This window comes from Pipra filicauda, unplaced genomic scaffold (assembly GCF_003945595.2).
Source record: "Pipra filicauda isolate LSUMZ 115617 unplaced genomic scaffold, ASM394559v2 scaffold113_size4260070_pilon, whole genome shotgun sequence".
NCBI classification, from domain to species: domain Eukaryota; kingdom Metazoa; phylum Chordata; class Aves; order Passeriformes; family Pipridae; genus Pipra; species Pipra filicauda.
Window position 1 is genome coordinate 3,106,931 of NW_024103585.1, and position 24,091 is coordinate 3,131,021.

The 24,091-nt window shown below is 38.3% G+C and overlaps 1 protein-coding gene across 1 annotated transcript in view; it reads right to left on the bottom strand.

Moving 5' to 3' along the window:
• Positions 1–24,091, bottom strand: part of CPED1 (cadherin like and PC-esterase domain containing 1) — a 147,610-nt gene that overhangs the window by 78,913 nt on the left and 44,606 nt on the right. Inside the window, exons 6-12 of the mRNA XM_027720851.2 lie at positions 21,592–21,748; positions 19,934–20,102; positions 7,968–8,110; positions 6,511–6,583; positions 4,794–4,961; positions 3,741–3,845; positions 2,672–2,841 (exon numbers count right to left, since the gene is read on the bottom strand). Coding sequence (XP_027576652.1) covers positions 2,672–2,841; positions 3,741–3,845; positions 4,794–4,961; positions 6,511–6,583; positions 7,968–8,110; positions 19,934–20,102; positions 21,592–21,748 — 985 coding nt within the window. The remainder of the gene's footprint in view (positions 1–2,671; positions 2,842–3,740; positions 3,846–4,793; positions 4,962–6,510; positions 6,584–7,967; positions 8,111–19,933; positions 20,103–21,591; positions 21,749–24,091) is intronic.

Consider the following 24,091-nt stretch of genomic DNA (forward strand, 5'->3'; position numbering starts at 1 on the left):
CCCATAGATCAAACCATGTTACTTTCTCAAACTGCCTGGGTAATTGGCACAACCAAGTTAAACTCCGAGAAAGTATGTTCAACACAAATTCAGTCTGAAGGCTGTTGCTTCTATTTTGATCTAAAAAAGGGCTTGTATATGGAAAGCTAGAACCACTTTTCCAAATATATCAGTTGATTTCATAAAAACATTTGCAACTTTATTGACCTGCTTAGGCTTTTGTCTTTTGCAAATACAGAAGAGCTAGCTTCAGTCACTAATTCGATTCTTCCATGATACCCTGCTGTGTGACATAGCCGAACATACTTGCCATGATACACCTATTTTAAAAGACAGCAGCTATGCACTTCCTATCAGAAGTCATATCACAAGTTGAAACTGCAGAGTTGAAAAACAGTGCACAAACAATGCAGAAAATTGATTTCAGTGCACATGTTAGGTAGTACTGCTCCATCACTTTCAAAGAACTTTGTAATATCTTATACCAATACATTAGAGGTGGTCATTTCATCTAGGTTGTAATCTTTTCATTATAGTCTGAGATGAGTTTCTGGAGTTCTTCTTCACTAATACCATTTAAGGATTCAGAACTAGTCATGTAGATGAAATGGGTGAAAAAATGTAGACCAGGAAGCACCTTTAAATCCTGTCTTCATCCTATAGATTCGTGATCAATGAACAGAGTGACTGTACAAGACCTGAGTCAGAAGTCACTATTTTTCACATAAGTATCTTGTCTGGATTTTTTTAAATGGAAATACCAGTTTTGCATAGTCAGAGAAATAAAAACTGTGTGCCACAGGATTAGCTCAGTTGCTTAGAGTATGGTGCTAATAATGCCATGGTTGCAGGTTTGATCCCTGAACGGGCCATTCACTTAAGAATTGGACTCGATGATCGCTGTGAGTCCCTTCCAACTCAGAATATTCTGTGATATCTCATCAAGTGTTAAATAAATCAACTGAACAGCCTGGCCTTACCTGAAGAAATTTAGGAAAAGTATTCTGATATACAAACTCATCAAAGTTGGGAATTGCAAAAAACAGATAAATCAAAGCTCAAAGAGAACGCATACCCGAGTTAGTAAGTACAACAAAGTTTGTTCTTCCTTGCAATTAAATATAATTACATGCCTATCTGACACATGCATCACCATCACATGCATGTAACTATAGGAGTGGAAGATTATGAATTAGCAATGTCAAAGAACATGTTTTTTTTATACAGTGAATAAACAAATGGTATTATTAGCTTAACCATTGCAGGAAAATATAGTGCAAAGAAGCAGATTGGCCCTTGTTCTGGAGAAATATCATGGTACTTCTACACATTTATATGTATACAATAAAGTTCAGCTTGAAGGAAAAAATGAGGCCAAGGGGCTTACTCAAAGTGAGTGAGTGGTACAGCTTAGATTAGAACAGAAAGCTGCTAAAGGCTGGTATGCTTTGATATGCAAACCTAAATATTTCTGCAAAAGGCAAGGGCTTACATATGAATGCAAGCAGCTGCATCTTTGAGTTACTTCTCATGGAGTGGTCGCAGTAACAATAACTCCGCACATTTACGAAACTGTGTATTTTCAAAACACTAATAAACAGTTACCTAGCACAGTGGGAATAGATAAACGACTTCATAGTTAAGTAAACAAAGATACAGATAACTATTGACTTGCTGAAAGCCCCACACAATTCAGTGAGGAGCAAAACTAAAACTTAAGAAATCTTACAGATGCCCTATACAGTCATGACAGCATTCTCCAAGCAAAATGCATAAAATAGTGTCATTCATTCAACTTGAGACTCAGTGGAATGGAGCACACACATTGTCTAATGTGCCTCTGTTTCCAAGCCCTGGTTTGTAAAATCATAAATGTCTTTAGACAGCAAAGTGTGGCATATATGTATATAAGACATCATTAGCCAAGAGATAATGAAAACAGAAAACACATTTTGACAAATTTTTTACTAAAGATGCAGTATACCACAAGTTTTCCCCTTCCCTCCATTCATTCTTCACTCCCTCTTTTCTTTTGTCCTCTCCGTCTCTCCTTCCCTCCTTGCTTTTCCTCTTCCCTCTTATGAAAGTTAAAATTTCCTGACAGAAGTTCAGTGGATCCAACCATGTCATTGCAGTATTTTTTCCAGCTCTTCAAAAAGAGTTAAAATGAGGTTCTCAGAGTATTATGGTCTTTGACCTGCCTCTTGTTGGACAGAAAATCTAGAGCCACTCAAAATTATTTGTCCTTTCGAAAAATCTTCACCTGAAATTTTATATTTTCTTTACAGTTTTGCTTTTAATTGGTGCATAAATTAAGACAATCTTAACCCTGAAAAATATTCCTAATATTGATTTTACAGTTTTTCAGAAATAACTTAATAATTTACTTCATCTTTCTTAAAAAAAAATTTAATGTAGTTCCAATTAAATTTTAATCCAGAGTCCTTCATATTAGAAAGAGAAGAAAACACTGTCCTATGTAGAAACCTAGCTACAATTCTAATGGCAGAATGGCTGACAACGCTCCATGATGGCATGATGGACACTCCTCTCAAGACTTGCAAGTCCACCTGCATCTACTGAAGAATTAAGTTTTATAATGCTCACTGGAGATATTGCAATTAATATAATTTGAGAAACTACCCTCATATATATATAACAGCTGTCTTACCATTTTGACCTATTTGTATGTGCCTCTTTAGTCATGAACTGGAATTGTTCAAGTAAACTGGAAAGCAGCCAATGCATAGTCAGGACTGAACCAAGCCGCCTCATTGGGTCTACCATGCGATAAAGGTCACGCAGTAATGTTTGAATCTTGGGTGCAGCAGAAGGGAAAAGCTGAGAAGAGAGACACTGATTAGAAACCCCACAGTATAATATTTCTAGAATGTCAAGATGTGAGAAATTATCAGAAGACAGTATATATAGCATAGGGATTATTATATATTAATGCTCTTACCCACATGTGTAGAAAATTACTGTCTTGCCCAGCCTTGCAAATCAGAATTCCTAGTACTGACAAGGAAGTCAAACTCCTTTGCCTCTGTACTGACTTCTGGATCTATTAAACTCAATCACTCTTCAGAAAGCTTTACTAATTTCCATCCCTGAAACTCATCCAGGAGTTCTCAAAGAAATCCTGATATCATGCAGACTTTCTGAACAACAGATTCAGTTTCTTTTATTTCTCATATATTCAGCATTTCCCTCACTAACTGCCATGCCTATTTACAGACACTGACTGTTATTCCTCTACCTGTATTCTTCTCCAAAAATGAACATGAAGTGTTGCCACTTCCTCATCAATATCTACTCTTGGGTCATGATCTCACTGCTATAGTGTCTTCACTTCTTCCAATCACACCTGCTTTGCTTTATTATCATTCTATTTTATTACCAACTCATTGGTCATTTACATAGTTTTCTTCCCTTCCCTTCCCTTCCCTTCCCTCCCTCCCTCCCTCCCCTCCCCTCCCCTCCCACTTTCTGCTGTCTGTTTCTGCTTTAGCTGTCTTTTCAATGAATCCTTAGCTCAAATTCTCTATTTCTTTATGTCTTTTAAATTAAATGCAAATGATCCTCCAAAATAAAATCAGTGTAAACTCTTATCTCCTTACTTCCCTGCCCATCCAGCCTAATACATGTGCAAAGAAGGGTAATGAAGGATAATGAAGGAGAACTGTTAGGAGATTTACACAAAATATACATCCAGTACAACAAAACCATATTTATTTTACCAGCTCAAACTGTCCAAGACTCTTCAGCTCCTTTATGAAAGTAATCATTGAATTTATCTCTTTTAAAGAGAAACATTGCTCATCTTCTCTGTGGTACTTTCTGTCCTGTGAAGGAAAGGGCAGCATGTTCTGGTGAAATCATGGAAAGCAATGTGCTTTCAATTAGACCCCAATCCCTTTGGTGATCAAAAGAACAAGTTACAGCAGATCTCAACTAGCCCTAACCTCAGCCAACCAGCTCCTTGATACCTCTTCCCATTTTTCAGTCTAGAATAAAGTTGATTGTGCATTTCTTTTTCCTTTGTGTAGAAAAGCACAAGTCATGGTATCCTATGGAACACAGCCTAGGTAGTTGCATCACTCGTGCATATGTCTGCTGCTTCCTACTTTATCCTGTCATAAATTTAGAACGCATGACCCCGTTTTAGCCACACCTGGTTGAGAGACAGAAGTCGCATGGATAAATTAGTCCCTGTAAGTCTTGCAAGCAGGATGCTCCTCAGAAATGCATCCTTAAAAGTGCCCAAACTGGGAGAAATACTGCTAGAAGAGACCCAAGCTTGCCAGAAATAGTTTTCACTAGTCATGCAAACTTTATACAGACCCTTTAAATAAAAAAAAAAAAAATGGATATTGCATTCAGAATAAGAGACAAAGTTGTAGGACAGAAAAATTAATTCTAATGCTCATGAACTTACTTGTGTGAGTTAATCAATTCAGAGTGAAATTGCGAAAACACACAAATCTGTACATTAACAGAAGACCATTTAAAAAATGATGGGAAAATTATTTCATTAAAGTTTTAAATATATGTTTAAAGCTCAGTGTTTTGGGGAATGATATAATTTGAGAGTCAAATTTTAAGAAAAGAAAATTCCACTGTTTAATATAATTACAGTTTTATTCCCAAGAATACAATAATAGATAGTTTTTGATAAAATAAACCCTTCATTCTATGATTTCTATAGGGCATCAGCAATTTCAGAGAAGCATACAATTTAAAATTAAATGTTTTCAAATAGTCAGTAATAAGAAAAAGTTGGAATGAACTACCTTGCTCACAGTTGATCCATATATTTTTTGCAAGGCTTCAATGAAAATGGATGTTGAGGATGCATTAGATAAGAGAAATTTAAAAGTATCTTCAAAAATAAGTTCTTTGAAAGTTTGGTCCTGAATAGTTGACTCATCCTCATCTTGAAAGTCAAAGTTTTCATGCACCTGTTGGAAAACAATATAAGAATTTATAGTTTGAATAAGAAGTCCAGTCTCCTTATAACGATATATACTACACTAGAACTATTTATTTTAAAAGTGTAATAACACAACTGACGGGATTATAAAATAACAAACGTGTGCCACATTTTGTCACAGCTTCATACCACAATGTTTCCTGCCCTCCAGTGGACAGAGTGCAGTATTGCAGTGCCATGTGAGCTTTTTTCGTACGTTTGACTTATAAGTTTATTTAAAAAAAAAGATTTTATGCTAACATAACTCTTTCAAAACTCAGGTATTCAGAGTTACTACAGATAAAAGGATAAGTTTAACAATATAAATAAAATTAACAAATTAATATTTATGAAATATTACTAAATCATTATTTTAGCATAAAGACAAATATGACGTCAAGATGCATAGGGTGTGTACATGCTACACTTTCCAAGGGATACTATTCAAAGTCAAATGTCGCATTAATTGTCAACTGTTATTTTTTAGAGCAATTTGTATTTTCATAAAAACACTATTAAATTCTACTGATTTACTGTACATTTACAGACTGGGGATAATGGTTGAAATTCCCATACAGGCAGATAAACATTATGTTTTATGCTTAGTTTTTTAAGCACTTCTGGCAGAATTTTTTACAGCCTGGTATACAATTACTGAATTCTTATGACATGCCACATTTTTTACACTAGCAAAAAAAGTCTTTGCAGACTATTTAAGGATATTGTCTTCATGGATTTTTTAAATTGTGAAAAATTGCTTTCATGTGTCCATTTTTCCTATGTGTTTAAATGATTTTTTTTTTTGAAGGATGGAGAGAATGACTGCACTGTTGTTGCTAGAAACTTGAACAGATTTTAAGTAAGGATATATTCACAATTTTGCTTTTAATATTTGCATATCACAAATATGGACAAATATTTTATATGCCTAGATATATACATATTCATGTGTGTACAGGGGTAATGAGAAGCAGCTGGAAAGTAGTACAGTATTTGTTTCAGGACAGGCTGTTCTGAGGCAAGAGTGGTATGAAAACTGGCACAGGTCACATTTCCCTGGTTTTTAGGGCCTTGAGGATCATCCAGAAAGAAGATAGCACAATGGAGGTTAAAGGAGGTCATGGGCTGCAGGAGTACAATACAATTTATGGAGAACTTTAATTTGTATTAAAGGCCAATTGTGGTATTTTAACTTCCTTCCCACATCTTTGTTCTGTCATATTTAAAACCTACCTCTACTTTCATGCAAGGCTTCCTGTGGGTTTTGTATCACCAATATTCAGTTGGGTCATAGATAGTCCTTTAATGCTAAACTGAAAGATTTGCACACCTCCTGGTGTGGTGAACTTTATCACAGGAACTCCAACTCTTAAAAACACGTTTCTGCCATAGCAACTCTCCACATTTAGGCAAAATTAATATTAAAGTATTTGTACATTTCTAAGAGATTTGAGAGTACCTATCAAAGAGGGTTTCCTGCTGTGTTCTTCTTAGTGTATTTTTTCGAGGTCAAGCAATAATTTGTGTAATTTTCTCACCTCAAGAACTACTGGGTATATTGACATGCCGAATCCAATGTCAAAGGTTAGCATTTGAAAACATTGGCTGCATCTGAAATACAATATAACAGGAATTGGATTCAGTGAGGTTAGGTACTGCTGTGAAATACAGAATCACAGAGTCATTTATGTTGGAAAAGACCTTTAAGGTCATTGAATCCAATCATAAACCTAACACTGACAAGTTCACCACTGAACCATGTCCAATACATATGGTGAAATGCAGTACACACACAGGTCCAGAGAACACACACAAGAACACGCACACAGAGGTCAAAAGACAGCATGTAATGCAGACTAAATAAAATTTCCAAGAGCCAGCAGCATTAATCATATATGGAGTTAGATTGTGAGCTGACACAAAAGTGCTATATAAAAATGTATTATTATATGGTTGACAGTTAAACCAGTGAGGGAGGTGAATTATGCTAAAGGAGGAAATGTCTTTTGAAGAGAATGAGGTCCTCCAAAAGTTTCAAGACATTTGGAGGGCAATAGATGGTGAAACTGCAGGCTCACTGAAGCTGAAGAGCTCTGCTGCAGCTATGGGGATGTTTGAAGGCATGGACCAGGAGCTCTAAGCAAGTCTTGTGTTACATAAACAAGAGAGTCCATCCTATTGGTAAAAAAAGAGAGCTTGGACCACTGTCAAAATAGCTTCATTCCTATTACACTCCTCCCCTCCTTGCTACCCTCTCTACTCACAATGTAAGCTTTATTCCCAACTGTGTAAGTCAAATAGTGAGCTTTACATTACTGCCACTAAAACACCTGGGTTGTCAAAATAGCTTTATAAAACACATAAATGTACTAAATAGTGACTTATTTAGTATTTATCATAAAAATGTCAGGGATGGGACATAACATATATAGAAAAAATATTAATTTTAATTAGTAAAAATATTACATAATAGAGGTTGAATTATGTGTAAGAACTATAACACGCTAATGGAAGTGATTACACACAGAAATGTGATTGTTGGTGTCTAGGTGTATTTCATAAGGTACACTCCATAAGATATTCTACAGTGTCTCTTGTTCAGGTTGCCAGCTAGAGCCAGCTCTAAACCATCTGGGATATTCTAGCATTAAATATTTGACATATGAAAGAAGGCTCACTGAAAGGAAATACAGCATTATACGTGTTAGGACAAGCCGAATTGTGAGTGATTTCTGTTCATCTGTGCTGCCTGAAACACTTCATCAGGACAAAGCATCTGGTCCTAGGTATTCATCACAACCTTTTCACAAACTGGAAACACTGTGGATATTGAAGAGGTTTACTCCTTAAATGCACGTCCTTACTTTACAAAGAAGTATGAAATAGAGGGTAATTTTTTATTTTAGGAGTTGTGTAGCCCCTACAATTTTTATTGTGTTCTAAGGAGTTATCTTGCATTACACTAGAATTACAATGACTACTGCGAGTCACTTACTGATTGAAAGAATTTGGTCCTGAGGCAGATGATTCACTGAAGACCTCAGTTATAAGTAGAAGTTTGCTTATAGCCTCCTTCATGTTGTTCAAGGCTTGTTGGGGAGAACTGTTTTTGAAGAATATGTCAAAAAATCTTTGCAGCTGTGAAAGAGAATTCATATACTTTTGAACATTTACAGTAAAGCAGTGCCTACAATCATAAATTAAAAAGCTGGTAGAAATAAAAACTGCCTTGCAATATCAAATTCAGTTCTTATTTATTTTCACAGTGAAGTGCTATGAAAAGCTTCACCCTTTTTGTTTAGAAACAAGCATATTAGAAACAAAATCTATATTAATGGTTTTAAAAAATACTGGTCACAGTCTAAGCTTACTTCAGTATAACCTTTTGTTGGCACTGGTTCTAGGCAAAGGAAACTACAAATGCTTATTTCTTTAGCAGTGGGTAATAGCACACTTAAAGTAAAAGCCTTCTCTCTTTTTAACACACTGTGCCAAGGGCCAAGCCATTTGGCTTTGACTACAAATCCTTACCCCAGTCAACAAACTTTAAAGAGAATATATGAGACAGATGTTGAAAAAAAGACCAACCACCCCAGCCTGTGTTTTGACTGAACTCTGCATACCCTGTGATTTTCAGACTCATGAATCCTCACAATGGCATATTTACTGGCCTGCAGAGCACTGTCCTCAGCTGCTTTCATCACTCAGGCAAATTCACCCATCTCATCACTTCAGACAGAGATTCAGGGAAACAACTGGAGCAACAGAGACCCAGTGAAGAGTGGGACACAGGCACGGTTTTTTGCAAGAGTCATCTGTGCTAAGAAAGGGCTGCCTTTAAACCATATTTCCATTAGAGTTATCACATGGCAAAGAACCCAACTAATGTCTGAACTATGTAAAACTATTAGATAATCTAGTAGTACTGTACTACCAAAGATCTCTTCAGAGATAAATGATGTAAAAAGTACATGAAGAACATGTTTTGTATTGACATTCGGAAAGGAAAAAATTCTGATTACTTACAGGAATTTCTCTACAAAATTTACCTAGAAATGCCAGTATATATTTTTTGTTATCACCCACTTATACATGTCCCACTGGGATAACACGATGGAAGTATGCAAACTTCTGTAGACAATCCTACTGAGGACTGATGTGCTTGGCATCTCTCATCTCAGACTACCTTTGACTACTACAGCCATGAACAAGTATACACAGCAGATGGGTTAATCAAGCCTGGTCTTCAGCAAAAGTTTAACGTGATATTTTGTCTTCAAAGCACGATCACAGAATCACAGAACCACAGAACGGCTGAGGTTGGAAGTGACCTCTGGAAGCCATCTGGTCCAAATCCCCTGCTCAAGCAGGGTTATCTGCAGCTGGTTGCCCAGAACTGTGTCCAGACATCTTTTGAATACCTCCAAGGATAAATACTCTACAACTTCTCTGGGCAACCTCTGCAAGTGCTTGGTAACTCTCAAAGTAAAAGTGTTTCCTGATGTTCAGAAGGAACCTGCAGTGTTTCAATTTGTGCCCATGGCCTCTTGTTCTGTCACTGGGCACCACTGTAAAGGGCCCAGGTTCATCTTCTCTACAGCCTCCATTCAGGTATTCATACACACTGATGAGATCTCCCTGACCCTGAAAAGCTCTTCCAGGCTAAACAGTCCCAGCTCTCTACGTATGCTCCCTCTATGAGCATTTCCTCATATAAGGAATGCCACAGTTCCTTAATCATCCTAGTGGCCCTCCACATCCCTCTTGTACTGGAGAGTCCAGAACTGGACACAGTAGTCCAGGTGTGCCACAAGGGCACACTGCTGGCTAATGGTCAACTAGGTGTCCTAGACCCTTTTCTGCAAAGCTGCTTTCCAGCTGCTGATCTCCAGCATGTGCAGGTGCCTGAAGCTGTTCCTTCCCAGGTGCGGGACTTTGCACTTCCCCTTGTTGAGCTGCATGAGGTCTCTGTCAGCCCATTTCTCCAGCCTGTGGAGGTTCCTCTGGGTGGCAGCGTGACCCTCTAGTGTATCACTCCTCCCAGTTTTGTGTCATCAGCAAACATGGTGAGGGTACACTTTGCCCCATCATCCAGACATTTAACGAAGACATTGAACAGGAATGGATCCAGTAGGGATCCCTGGGGTACATCGCTGGTTCCTGGTGCTGTGTTATGATGCATTCACTGTGATCACACCAGATACTAAGCATACTTCTGTGTACTCTAGTCCACAGCATTTTCTAGACAATGTTGGCGTCTCCCCTTGTGAGCATGAATACTGTCAAGCACATTGGTCTCCGCTGGCATGGATGAATGGCTTTCAGTTTCTTCAGGCAGCATACTGCAGTTAAATGTAATAAGCACTTTTCACTTTCCTTTTTAAAAAACACTGTATCATTGCCTACAGCCAGCCATGGGAGATACTTGAGTATGCAGCTAACACTGATCCTTCTTTGCTTTTTGCTCTCTTCAGCTCAAGTAACTCCATCCAATTGTGCTGGTAAATAACTGGTGGGTAGGCTTTTGGTCTGTCTGCCTTCCTGTTCTTATCACCTCTGATTTTATTTCAACAAGTGGTTGTCTTTCCAAATTTTACTGACTAAAAGAAATGTCCCCCATGCATAGTTCTGGACTAAAGGTTTGTAGTGCCTGGGACTTTTTCTCCCTTTCTAATAAAGCTATTTGAAATGCCAGTAGGAAAAAAATGACAACAGTATATATGACTGAAGTCATAAAATTAAACCTCTGACTGCCAGGAAATTATGAAGTAAAGGTTTCACATATAGCCTCAACTCTATCCTTTGGATATTTGCGTGATGTTGAAATGTTGAATCACATCACACTGTATTTTTATGCTGTAGAAATTTTTCCTTGTGTACTACAGTTCCATGGGTCTCTGGGGCAAAAAGATCCCCGGAAGTACTATTTAGAGATTATGCAACTCCTCATAGCACTCTCCATTTCATTACCACAACAGGCTGAGAAGGAGTCCTTGTTTCCCAAAGTCTAAGACCACCAAGGCTCTGTTTCTCCCACAGAGTGGTACAAAGATTAAGAACAAAAAGCTCCATATTTTTCAAATTAGTTCTCATTCAGATTAATTTCTGAGTGAAAATGTCCCATTTCAGTTCATTGTTCAGGGCGAATTAATTAAACTGCTCATCTGGAATAAAAAAAAAAATTAAAATGAAGGCTTATCTCACCAAGGTGGTTCTTCAGCTGACTTTGACAATTATTTCCAGCACCTCTGACAGATCTGGCACACCACTCACACTCCTGCTACACTGGTTTGCACATTTTCTCTAATTTCCTAAATCTCCAGTTGGTATTGAAGGATTAAGCGAGAAGCTGTGTTATTTTGCTGCACAGGGAACATAAGAAATTGCGGAGTTTTATAGAGATGGGGGATTACCAGAAGGAAAGGCAAGAGCACCATTAGCTCATTTTGCCCCTTGCCATCAATCAATTCCCAAGCACTTCAACACAAAGGATACATAATGCATACATTTCTAGTAACAATCGATGAAAGACAGGCTTACTTCCCCTATTGGCACTCAGAGCATGCTGTTGGCTATAATAGTCAACTGTTGCCAACAGAACAGGCATTAAAACAAAACTGGCTTCTCCAGGAAACTGCTCTCCTTAGCCAGCCTAGAAAAGAAACATTGCTCAACAGGTTCTCATTGAAGGATATCAGATTTTATGCCAATGTTTTTCTAAGCCAATGGCTGAAAATAAATATTTAGTCAGGCTGGTTCAGGACCAGTGGAGACAAGAGACAAATACTTCAAGTTAAATTCCAATTCATAAAAAAAAAAAATCCTATTCAAACAAGTTCAGGTTAGATTTGACTCTGATGGATTCCATAGGATTTTCAGCAACTGCTGGAAAAATTTAAAGTGATTAAGTGTGAAAATCTGCAGTAACCTCAGGTTCTTCTGAGTGAACAAAAGTATATAAATATCTGTGTTCAACTGCAAAATCCTAAAGTCATTGAGTTGAAGGTTTCTTCAGGTGATCACCACTGATGCTGGTAGTCTCACCTGCAGAGGAAACAGACTACCTGTCCAGCAAAATTCAACCTCACCATTGCTGGAGTGGGATCAAAACAAGCACTGAATAGTGTAAAGAGGACGGAGTAAGAAAAACTGCTGGTAATCACAGGAATCTACTCTGGGAGAAAGCTGACCTCTGGCTGGCAAATTTTTAAGCAGAGGAAGAGAGATTAAATTTTAGTAGGCTGTAAAACTTAATGCAGACATGCACATATATTTTATACAATGACACCACTACAGACAGAATTGCAAGACTTCTCAGGAGCTTGCAGATGTTCATCCACATGTTGGACACATACAGCTGGGAGTATGTTCTAAATATTTACGTAATGCCTTACAGAAGTCTGTAAATGCAGTCAAATTACATGGATCAAGAACACATTTTCTGTAAAGCCAGAATGAACTAGAAATACTCTTTAATTTAACTTAAACTCATTGACCTTTCACTGCCTGATAACTACTTTTTCTTTAGGAATAGTCACTGGGAAAAAACAATGGCTAACTCAATATTACTTTTATGATGCTTTTTCTTTAGCTGTTTTGACAGTTTTTAAAATCTGCAGTCATTAAAATAAGGTATATACTCTCAGTGACACAGATCCCTCTGGCTCCTCAAAAATACACTGAACCATTAGTCAACGGTCTGACACATTGAAAAAATGCCATTTAATTGACAAAAGAATTCTGATTTTCAGACCTCATGCACAAGACTCATGGAGCCTGAAGAAGAGTGGAAGAGTGTGGTGCTCACAGGGCTGGATGTTATGATGACTGCAATTCCCTCAAGAGGATTTTCCTCTAGCAATTTTTCTACAAAGGAATTTCTCAGGAGAGATGCCGGAGCAGCCTGCAGCAGCTAGCTGAACAGTGAGCTGAGGATTGCCCTGAAAAAGGATATAAAACCAACCTATAGTGGTCTTTCTGAGATTGCCTTCTAACTCAGTCCTAGCACAACCTTGTCTCCTGATGAAACAAACAAGAAAGATTTTCCTTAACTAACATTAGGAATGAAAACAAATGCAAAGTTAGAACACTTCCCTTCACTGACTGCATTCATTAGCTTTCTGTTGACTTTAACAGTTGTTCAGAGACACAGCTCACATGAACTCAATTCATTCAGGTGTCAATACTGTAGAGAAATCCCACCCTACAAGACTACATGGCTTATGTCTATGGATGAGTTAAATGCCTAGGTTCCTTCAAGTATCTGTGGAACACAGATACTTGAAGAGCATAATTCATGCCATCCTAAGGTAGCCACCTCAAAATGGTGACATTAATTGCAATCTAAAATTGCTCAGGTTCCTCTGGGAAATCTAAATGAGACACTGAAGACAGGTAGGAGATACCCCACCGGAGTGATCATACAGCCCACCCACGGACAACACCACCTGTGTGCCTGGAATATTCAGAACTGTCTGGGATTACGTTTGACCAAACTTACCATGATAAAGAGGAAGGTGACCATCAGCAAGGTTAAACAGTAACCAGGAAATTACAAAGTGACTTTTGAAACAAAGAAGGAGCCAGCTTGGGAAATTGATAGAACGTATATTATTATTACTGGTTGCCAGTTAATTGTTTATCATCAATTAGACACTTCTGAACCTACCCAAGAGGCAAGGAGATAGAAGAAAAGAGACCACTGTGGCTACTGAGTAATACAATTTTGAGGTTTACATTTTGGGATTTAGTGCATCATAATTTACAGTGTTTGTATAAATAGATTTTGAAAGGACCTTGCTGGTTCCTAGTTGTAGCCTTCAAAACCATATGGCAGACAAAGTTATCAGGATAAGAGTTGAAAGTAAGATTTACATCTGATGTACCAAAGCATGACCTTTGGTTTCAAGAAATTGCCCTTTTTGAAGTAACAAAGGGCATCCTCTCCAGATTGTTCTGCTATCCACCAGAGCTTCTGCACTCTTGATCAGCCAGATCTGCAAGGTCTCAAAGACAGTAATTGCCTCTTCTTGAAAACAGCTTGAATAAATTCAATCAATCTCTGAAAACTTTCAGCACAGGCTCTGTACCCGCAGTTCACTTTTCTACATTCATTCTTCTTACTGGATCTATCTTTGGTGAAATTTCTTCACCAGGTCCAAATACTTTTGGGTGTAAGTAGTTGTCCATAGGTACAAAAATACTCTTTTACACACAAACAAGAATCTTGTTGACTATATGTATGGAACTATCCAAATATCTAACATGTCTGCAAGCATACAAACTGATTCACTTTGAAGGCTAGGATAAAACGTATTTAGCAATAAAGCTACTTCCTATATTGTCTGCTAGCACAGGTGGACCTCTCCACTGATCATAGTATATAGGAAAAAGTCACAGGATGTGTAATGGGATAAAAATGTACCCATGAACCATGTACCAATGGTTCCAGAATAAATCACAGAGAAAACACTGCAGTAATTTATCATAAGTTTATAGCACTAGCTTAAAGTAGGTCTGTTTATTCCACTCCTGATTTATTGTTATGATGTGTCATTTCTCTGCAGCTTTATCATCGGACTTGACGAAGGGGGAAATCATGGTAGTATTCAGCTGTTTTCTACAGTAAATTTCCCAGTTATGTATATATTTTTCTTTACATAAGATTTTTAAAGACATGATATTTAATTGTTCATTAAAAAAGTTGTTAACAAAAAAACCCCAACCTCTCATCCCTTAACACTTTCACAACTTATCTACATGGAGGAGAAAAGGCCGTCTGCGAGAGGTTTCCTCTAAAGCTCCTTGCTCTTAAGACTAAGTTTAAAAACAAAGAGCCACTCACCAGCTTCAGCAACCACTAAATTAGGCCATTTGATTGAGACTAAACAAAGAATGATTTCCCAACCCAGCACTAACTTCTTAGTAGGAAAGTAAAGGTGATTTACTAACAGCATTTTCCAGCTCACTGCAAGACACAGAAGTGGATCAGCTTGACTAAGGGAAACTGTAAATCAAATAAAAGGAAAGATGAGAAGAAGAATCAGGATAATGGAAGGCAGGTCTAGGAAAGTTGGGAGCTGCAGTGGGGTATGCTTACAGAGCTTACAGAACAGCCAGAGCAAGAGAATTTGTGAACTAGGAAAAAAAGAGACCTAAGGGCCAGGATAACAGGGTAAAGACTTATGACATATCCACATATCGTAGAGAACAACCAGTCTAGAGCTCTCCCTTAGCTAAACTGGGATGTTCATAATGAGAAGAGTAGAAAAGAACTCCAGAAGAAATTTTGACTGTATTTGTGCACTGCATGACAGGTTGACTCAGAAATGAAGAAGATAAAGAAGGATTACTTATTCTTTCTTTTAAGATGAGAATTAGGGGTATGAAATCAAGTAACCAAGCAGAAGTTTTAAAGCAAAAAAAAACTCTTTCTCAAGCAACACATAAACAATCATTCCTAGAAGACATTGGGAAGATCAAGAGAATTGCATGGCATAAAAGTTCACTGGAACTTATTAAACATCAAGTTATATATTCCACTTCCAGTTTTGTATTTCTAACCTTGCAGGTTACCAGAAATAGCTATAGTCTGCCTAGGGACCAGCACCAATTTATGCTTGTCCTGTTACACATTTTCATGATGCTCACTTGCCTGGTTGTTGCCAAGAACTGCATGTCAGACTAAGCATGTCTTTGATCTCCCCCAGTCCAGACAGACTTCCATTCTTAGATCAGTGAAAAGAGAAATGATAGGGCTCTAGATCCCATGAGGACAGAAAACAGAGATGGGATTTATATTATCTCCAGTCTCCCAGAAAGATGAGAATTACAGAATTCTTACAGAACTTAATGAATAAATTTAATTTTAGTCCCAAATAACCCTGCAATCTAATTGATTAAGAATTGATGGTCATTTTTCTTTTGTGTTTGCTCCCGGAAGTGACTGGGCAAGAATATTAAATTAAAAAAAACAAAAAAAAAAACCAAAGTGAGAACATCCCGAGCCTTTCTGCCGTTTGTAAACATTTTGCTCTTTATCTGCATGTATGTTTGCATTTTATCTCACTACAAATGTGTGCCTAATACTTGAGGTGGTATCAAAACCGGCCACTTGAGGGCAATACTGCAACTTAATTTCACGGTGCTCGGCTGTAAATCAGACCTCCACGTCATATTAAAAGATGGATTTCCTGTATAAGTGAGGGTCCAGTTTTATTTGCATGTGTATTAAGTAGGAAAAAAAGTATTTTTCTTTATTCACGTTTCCAAATGCTTAATGCACAGACAGTTTCAGCGACAGTTATAGTGACTTACACCACAGCAAGATTAACAGCAAACTGCTTTAATAAAGTATGTTCACTTCACAACTGGAAAATCACTTCAGAGCTGTTTCATCTGAGCGTATTAAGGGTTATGCAAAAACACCAGTCAAGCAATTCAAGTCTAGGAGGAACCTGTCTATTTTGGATGAGCAAAGGGATGGTGAGCCAGGGGGCCACGGGATGTTGCCAACAGCATAGAAGAGCCTTCCCTGATGACGCAGGAGGTGCTATTACAGTCTACAAAAGTGCATCCCTTCATTAAGAACCGGGGTCAGGTTTGGAAAGGTTAATGGCAGGGCAAAGTAAGCACTTCACAGTGTGTTAAGCCTTGAGATAATTAATCGTAAATTACTGTTCTGCATACCAACTTCTACAAAACAGAAAATTATTCAGGGGTCAGCATTCTACTCAATACACATGCATAATGTCGATTAACACAAAGGAAATTATTGCATACATTGACAGAGACCCTTCCCTTAATTGGTCCCATATGCAAAATAGAAAGCTTCTATTTTATTACTAATTTTTCAACATACAGATGGTCTAAATAAGGGGTTTCCAAATTCCCTCAAGGAAATAAGGCTATTACACAAGCCTTATATCAAAACATCTGTGTGGCAGAAAGCCATTCTCTCCCCTGCATCCCTTGCATGTTCCCATACTGGGCCCAAATCTAGAGCTGCACTTTTTTTACCCGTTAGCTACACACAAAATCATCATGGCAGCTCAGGATTTACCTTCTTTTGCTTTCTGAACTGAGATACTAAAATATGTATAATCCAGAGAAAACCTGGCAGTCTGTGAGCAAAACATACTTGAACTCTTCCTGAACTTCCATTTGACCAAGGCTTATTCAAGTAATCATCCTGAAGCCATGCCACTACGACTAGGATAAGTAAATGTGCATTGCAAAAATCACTTATAGTAGTTTACTAAGAAAAAAGAAAGCAGTGGGGAATGCAGTATTATTTAATTCATTAAACTCTTGTTTTCTCTTTACACAGTTTCTCTTAATCATTTGATATCATCTGCTACCCCATCTCCAGTTTTCTTAAAAATCTCTCCATATATACCATATTCTGGTGACTACTAGCAACCATAAAGTGTCGTTGTACACAGGAGATCAAACTTTAAACATACTTAACATAATGAGTTTATGATAGCAATGCTTTAACCAAGTTAACCACAAGCATTGATGAATTTCTCATAGATAATATTTAATTACACTGGTATGAGACAAAAATACCTGAACAGAGGTCTGTACACTGAGGAGGTCTCTAAATTATTGTGTAGCATTATTGGAAGCAGTGCATCAAAATTATTCTCATCTCTTCATTAAAAAAAAATAAAACCTAGAACTCAGTCAGCTGCTCTTGGGGAAAAACACATCAAACACTAGGAAATTTTTCCAGACCAAAGTCTCCTCTATAGGCATGTTGAGTCCCCAGAAACAGTGATGGGTATTCTGTCAATCAGTGGAAGAACATGTCTTAAGTGATCCTTTCTGTCTGTATCGACTATTGACAAGTTGGTGCTTCAAAGCATGACAAACCATTTCCATCCTACATAATAGAGCCGGCGGAAATTTAAAGCTTAGGAGATTTCTGGACCAGGTTCCTTAGCTGGTACAAACACACATAGCTCCACTAGCTACTCTGGGAAAGGAGATCACTCTGCTGGCATTGTATGTCCCACTAGCAAATGACAGCTCCATGAAGTTTATGAGAAACTTGACATAATCTCATCCCAAAGGATATCAATGGTTAAATTCATACCTTCTCCCAAGTATTACTTTCCGATGGGTGATCTGCCTGTTGCTTCTGCATCAAGCACAGACCCTCTTTATGATTTTCCCAGTAGTGCTTTCTCTCTACTCTATGAATTCCCAGCATCTCATCTCTCCTAGAAAATCCCTGACCCCTTTCATGTTCTTTATAGGGCACACTGTGCTGAGAGAGTCTTACACACCCTATTTTCTATCATTTCATTAATTTGCATTTCAACCTCCACATCCCTACAAATGTGCTTTCTGTGGTGTCTATGTTTTGTTTATATCTCACCATTTTGGCAAGTTTGCCTAAAGATGTAACACCACAGCAGATTGGAACTACTGCAGATGCACTGCTATCATTTTTATTTCTTCTTCAGCTGCCAAAGTGCTCTGTAAATGGTGGCTGGCACCCTGTTCAGCAGACTTCTCTCAGTGGGAATTGTTTTACAGAGCTATATCACAATTACTAATGACTGCTTCAGCTGCAATAGTGATGCTGTTGGATATTGTGCTATTTTAATAAACATAAACCAAAACTGAATCCCAAGGTTTGAAAGTGAGCGACCATTACTCTTCATAAATGTAAATAGAGGAAAATAGATGGCAAAGTGATATCTCCATTGGCTTCCATAGCTTTTGAGGGGGGAAAGAGAGAAGTAGGTTCAACTCACCCAATTCTGGTAATCCAGAATTTGGCATAGAATGTCATAGCCCACAGAAGGAAGCAGACACTTTTACCAGGAAACTCATCTCACTCCAAAACTAGTATCTAAACTGGGTGGGATGACTTGTTCTCTAGAGGTGTCTGTTTCTCCAATAACTAAAATTAGATAAAGAGCTTAGAACTAAGCACTTCGAGAGAGCTAAAATTGTAGAACATACCAAATGGTTAACATCATTAAGAGTCCAGACAGTAACACCACAACACTCAGACTGATCCAAAGCCAAGATCTGCTCCTACTCCAAGAACACTAAATGGCCAAAGCACACCCACCCACTGACGGCTGCTGCAGGAGCTGATCTATGTGACCTCAAGAAATAACTGCTGCTTTGTGATCTTAAATCATCAAAAGGAAAGAAGAAACTGCACAACTGTAGCTTCTTTACAAAGAGCTGATGTGTTGGAAGCATAGTTCCTTAAAGAAATGCGAAGGCATATTTGCCAGTTCATAGGTCTGCTGAGCAAACGAAATGTGTAGAGAGAGGGGTCTCTCCAGGCACTTGGAGAGAATTAATCCAGTTAAGGCACACCCTTCTTCATAAAATTGAGACCATGAGGGGGTTTAGGGTTAGGGTTGAGAGGGTGAAAGAGCCTAGAGCCCCAGGGACACCGAGGCTGGAAAATGCATGGCAAGGGGATCACGGCAGGGCGCCAATATTGCTGCATCTGCACCTTTCGAATCCCACCCTCTCCATGGTATACTTCCTCCTCCTTATTTAGAAGTGCCCTGACCTTCCTCTAGTCTGTTTTACTGCACCTAAAAAAGGAATCTAAACAAACTATTTTAAATATTTACTTTCCTGTTTCACAACACTGTCAATATCCCAGAAAAAAGCTGTTACTGTGTGGCAGCACCCACACTGCCGTGCTTTAGAGAAAACAACCTTGCAACTGCTGTCAAATGTCACCAATAAAAATGGGCTCTGAGGCGTGCAAATGCCCCCAGTGCACAGGGCAATGCTGCCCTGCTTCATGAAGCAAACCCAATTTGTTCTGAGAAATGAAAACAGTACTTTACGAGAACATTCATTGTAGGCTGTGGACTGCTAACAAATAAGAGATAAAAGAGAAGAAAGATATTCTCTGGTTTTCTATCTGTGTACTTTGCCTGAAAGATGGAAAAAGTAGAAAACAAAATGTTTGACCTTTATGGTAAAATGCTTCTTCTTGGGTGGATGCCAGACACTGGTGGTTGAATGAATGAATGCCCGCAGAGGTGTTAAGGATGTCACAAGCACATATGCTTTGATGATGACAGAAAGGTCTTGAGCTTTAAGGATGTCCTTGTGCTCTGATGAAGCTGATACTTGATTCCTGGAAAGTAATAAAAATACATAGCATTAATACAGTGCTTTTGCAAATGAGTTCTAAGAAAATAGTGAAATAGTGAAATTGTTGGAAAATAGAAATTAATCTTTTTTCCCTGAAGGTAAGCAACACAGTAGATTAAATCAAGTGGCCTGGAACAAAGCTTACATGAAGTAATTTCATTGCTTTCAGCATTTTTAAATCTTAATTTCCAAACATATAAAGCAACTATATTAGGAGGGAGTAAATTTTGAGAGTACATATGGGTAAATGCATTTTTGGAATATTATACTTGTTGGAAACCCAGGACATTCAGAGTGAAATATCAAATTAAGATTAATTTAAACATTAAAGAAGTCTGAAAGCCTTAAATAACAGAAGTGCATAGTCAAGGTACCCAGATTTAACACTGATTAATACCAAATACAGAAACTCCACCAAACTCTGGGGAAAAACTGTAATATTGTTAGCACTTTCCTCAATGTAATAAAAGGACAGAAACATGTGGTGCTGCATACTTTCCCTAATGAAAGCCATATACAACAATTCCAAATATTAGGAAAGACTAGGATACCTATAAATAACCCATAATACCTCAGTTAACCTAAGAATTATGCAAGCTAACTTTGTCTGGGAAGTGACACAGCTCTCTAAAAACTGGCCTACAGCTCCCATAGTACACACAAAAAGAATGAGCCATAGAAACAGGACAGAAAAAAACCAAACTCAAGGAAAAAAATCAGTTATTTAAAAGCTCATTGCTTGGGTAATATGAGCTGTACTTGGGCATATTCACAAATGTGGTTATTAATCTGTCTGTTAAAATCTCTGAGTATCAATTTACCTCATAGCAAATGCAATGGGAAGATGACTATACAAATTATGGCTCCTAAGGCTGATTACTTGTAAAAGACAAGGGGCTCTCCTCCCATTTCTCTGCAACTTTTGGCAATACGTGGCCTTTCCAGACCTCAGTTTTGCTATCTGTTAAGGAAGTCTAACAACATCTATCTGAAGGAGAACTACTTCCCTCTGTAGAATAGTAGGTCCTCAGAGCATAAAATTTGTGAAATACTGTAATATAGGAAACAGCACTTGATAACAGACAAGTTATCAAGTACTTCTTCATTCTTCACTTGAGGGAGGATCTCTTTGCAAAGGACCACATGTGTGTCTGTGGTAGGGGCAAGGTGAGGATGGGAGCAGGAAACAGCTCAGTCACCATGAGACCTTAACATTCAGGGGTGTCTCTGGGTCTGTATTTATCTTTCTAGGTTCTTCAATGCCCTCAACATAAAGACTTTAATGTTTACACTCAAAACATGTGCAAACTTGGCTAGTACAGAAACAAACATTATGCAAGTATGAGATGCAATACATCCAAATGCTCCATCTGCTGTGGTCTCCTCTTTTGCTACATTCTGCATCCCTGACTCCCAACTAACTGCATGATGAAGCACTGGCAGTTCCTGAGGATGAGGTATCACGAGCTTACATCTCTGCACTCATGTGCTGCTTCCACTGGTGCTGCAGATGAGAGGTACGTGTCTTGTCAGTGCTTTTGCTGCCCTGGGACACATTGCTTGTGGTGCTGGCCCTTGATGGTCCAGGCTGGCCAGAACACTCTGGGGTGACTACTGGGAGCTGCAGGTCTGAAAAAGTACCAAGAGGATGAGAAAGGAAGTCAGCAGTGCATTGAAAGCAGCGGTCAACTCCTGCTGCTAAGGTTAAAATGTATAACACATAATAGATATGAGCTATCAGCATCAGCCAACAATGCAAAATAACAAATGCTGAGATGATAAACCTTTTTTGATCTGCTATCAGAGAGTTTCTCACCCACCAAGCACCCCCTTCCAGCTGCAAGCTGCACACTCAGAGGCTTAGCTGCAACTCCCACTTTACAGGTGAGTGCAGTAATGTTCCATACAAAAAGCGCCCCCTTCTCCCTTCTTCAGTACAGAAATCCTTTATTTCTAAATATAGAATTCCAAAACTTAGTTTCTCACAGAGTACAATTACAATTAATGGGGATAAAAGATTTATTTGACTAAGAACCAAGGGACTTTGCCACTGTAATATACTGTAAGAACATAGACAGCTCAGTAAATAACCACATATCTTTGTTTCTATGTTCACTATTTAAGGCTACAATTTGTAGTTACTGAAACCTATGGGAGGCTTAGTTCTGCCATTGAATACAGGGGGTGCAAGACTGATGTACCACAGTCTTCCAGATTACTGAGGCATATGACCATCAGTAGTAATCAAAATATTGTGATGTGAGATCAGTCAATGGGTGGCATGTATTTTCTGCTTTTACTGTGCCTTTAAAAAGGCACAAAGCCCCTATGTTGTATCATTATTTCATGTAGGGTGGTTTTCATTAACTCTAATACACCTCACATTTCAAGTTCTTAAGTAACAGTCAGGGAAAAGTCAAACTGTTCACACTACTCCCAAACCTTAATACCTTTCTTTTTAATGACATACTGCATCGTGCTAATGTTATGAATTTATTTGTAGAACTTCTCTTTTAAAGCATGCACTCTCAACTCTGGTACATGACAAGAAAAGTAAAACTGAAGTTGTGTTTCTGGTGATGAGCTGTGAGCAGCCATTTAAGGAAAAAAACTATTCATTTTTATAGAGATCCTGGTAAAATCGCATTGTGATTGTCTATAATCATTGGCTGTTCATCAGATCAGCTCAGTTCATCCTTCCAATCTCAACTGGGATCTAAAATTAAGCTGGTCTTCTGCCTTACATGCATTGCACCATTTAGCAGGATAAAAGGCTTTAATAATCAAAACCATGCAGTTTTTTAATAGAGCACGTCATACTCAAATGTTATTCACACTGGCATCTCTCTGTTGTGTTATGCATTATAGCTGATTTGGACTTTGTAAGTGACTACCTGGTTTTTGACGGTACAGCAACGAAAACAGACTACTCCACAAACTCCCATTAAGTAATTTATTTAGCACGTGTGCTTCTGAATACGCACAGGGACCAGATCTGTGAAATCAAGTGCTGTTTTTTCCATGCTTGCCTTGTAAAGACACAAGGACAATTTCCACCCTGTAGATAGACAATGGCATTTCACCATGGCAGTTTGCAATGGCCCCGTGCAACTACTCCTATGCATCACTTTAGATATCTATTAGCATGGTAATACTACCATGCTTAGGCTTTGTATTTAAGCAATGAAGAGAGAGTGAGAGAAAGAGTGAGACAGAAAGAAAGAGAGACCAGTCCTTGGAGCACTAAGAGAAATACTGGTTCTGAGGGGCTCTCTGAAAGAGAGTGGCTTTTTCACTGACCGTGCAAGAAAACTAACCTACTTACTTGCAGCTGCAAATAATTCCCAGAGTGTAAAGTTTGATCACACAGTTTTGGTGTTCAGATAAAACCAGAATTATTAAAACACATAAAGGCCCTCCACAGTGCACAAATTACTTCAGAGATCTTTTTCTAATTTATGCTCACATGGGTAAAAAGGCAAGACACAACCTTCTGCTGTTGCAACTATTTATGGAGTTATGGAGCCAAGCCCCGTACCCCTGTATCTTGGTAGTGTAGCACATCCACCAGGAACAGAACAGCACTGTAAGACTCTGGAGTTCAACTCTAGTAGCCTCGATCTTCAAACAGCAAGATACTGATCTGGCACATGGCTGAAAGGAGGCAGAACTATGTTTCCAGACAAAGCCCCCTATAACATCAGGCCATATCTCCATGTCTACGTTAACAGATTCATGCAAAAGACCACAATCACAGCTCTTCTCGTCTGATCATCTGAAAGCCAAATTATGTCAAAGGTGCACATTTTTCAGCAATTACTTTAGGTGAAGTGACCATTATGTTGAGAGAGGGAAATACATAAAACATAACTTTCTTACTTAAAAGAAAGTAAACATTTCACTGAAAATAAGAACATGGCAGGAAAGGGCTGTTCAGCTCATTACTCAAGAGAAAGTAAAGTGTCTTTTCCT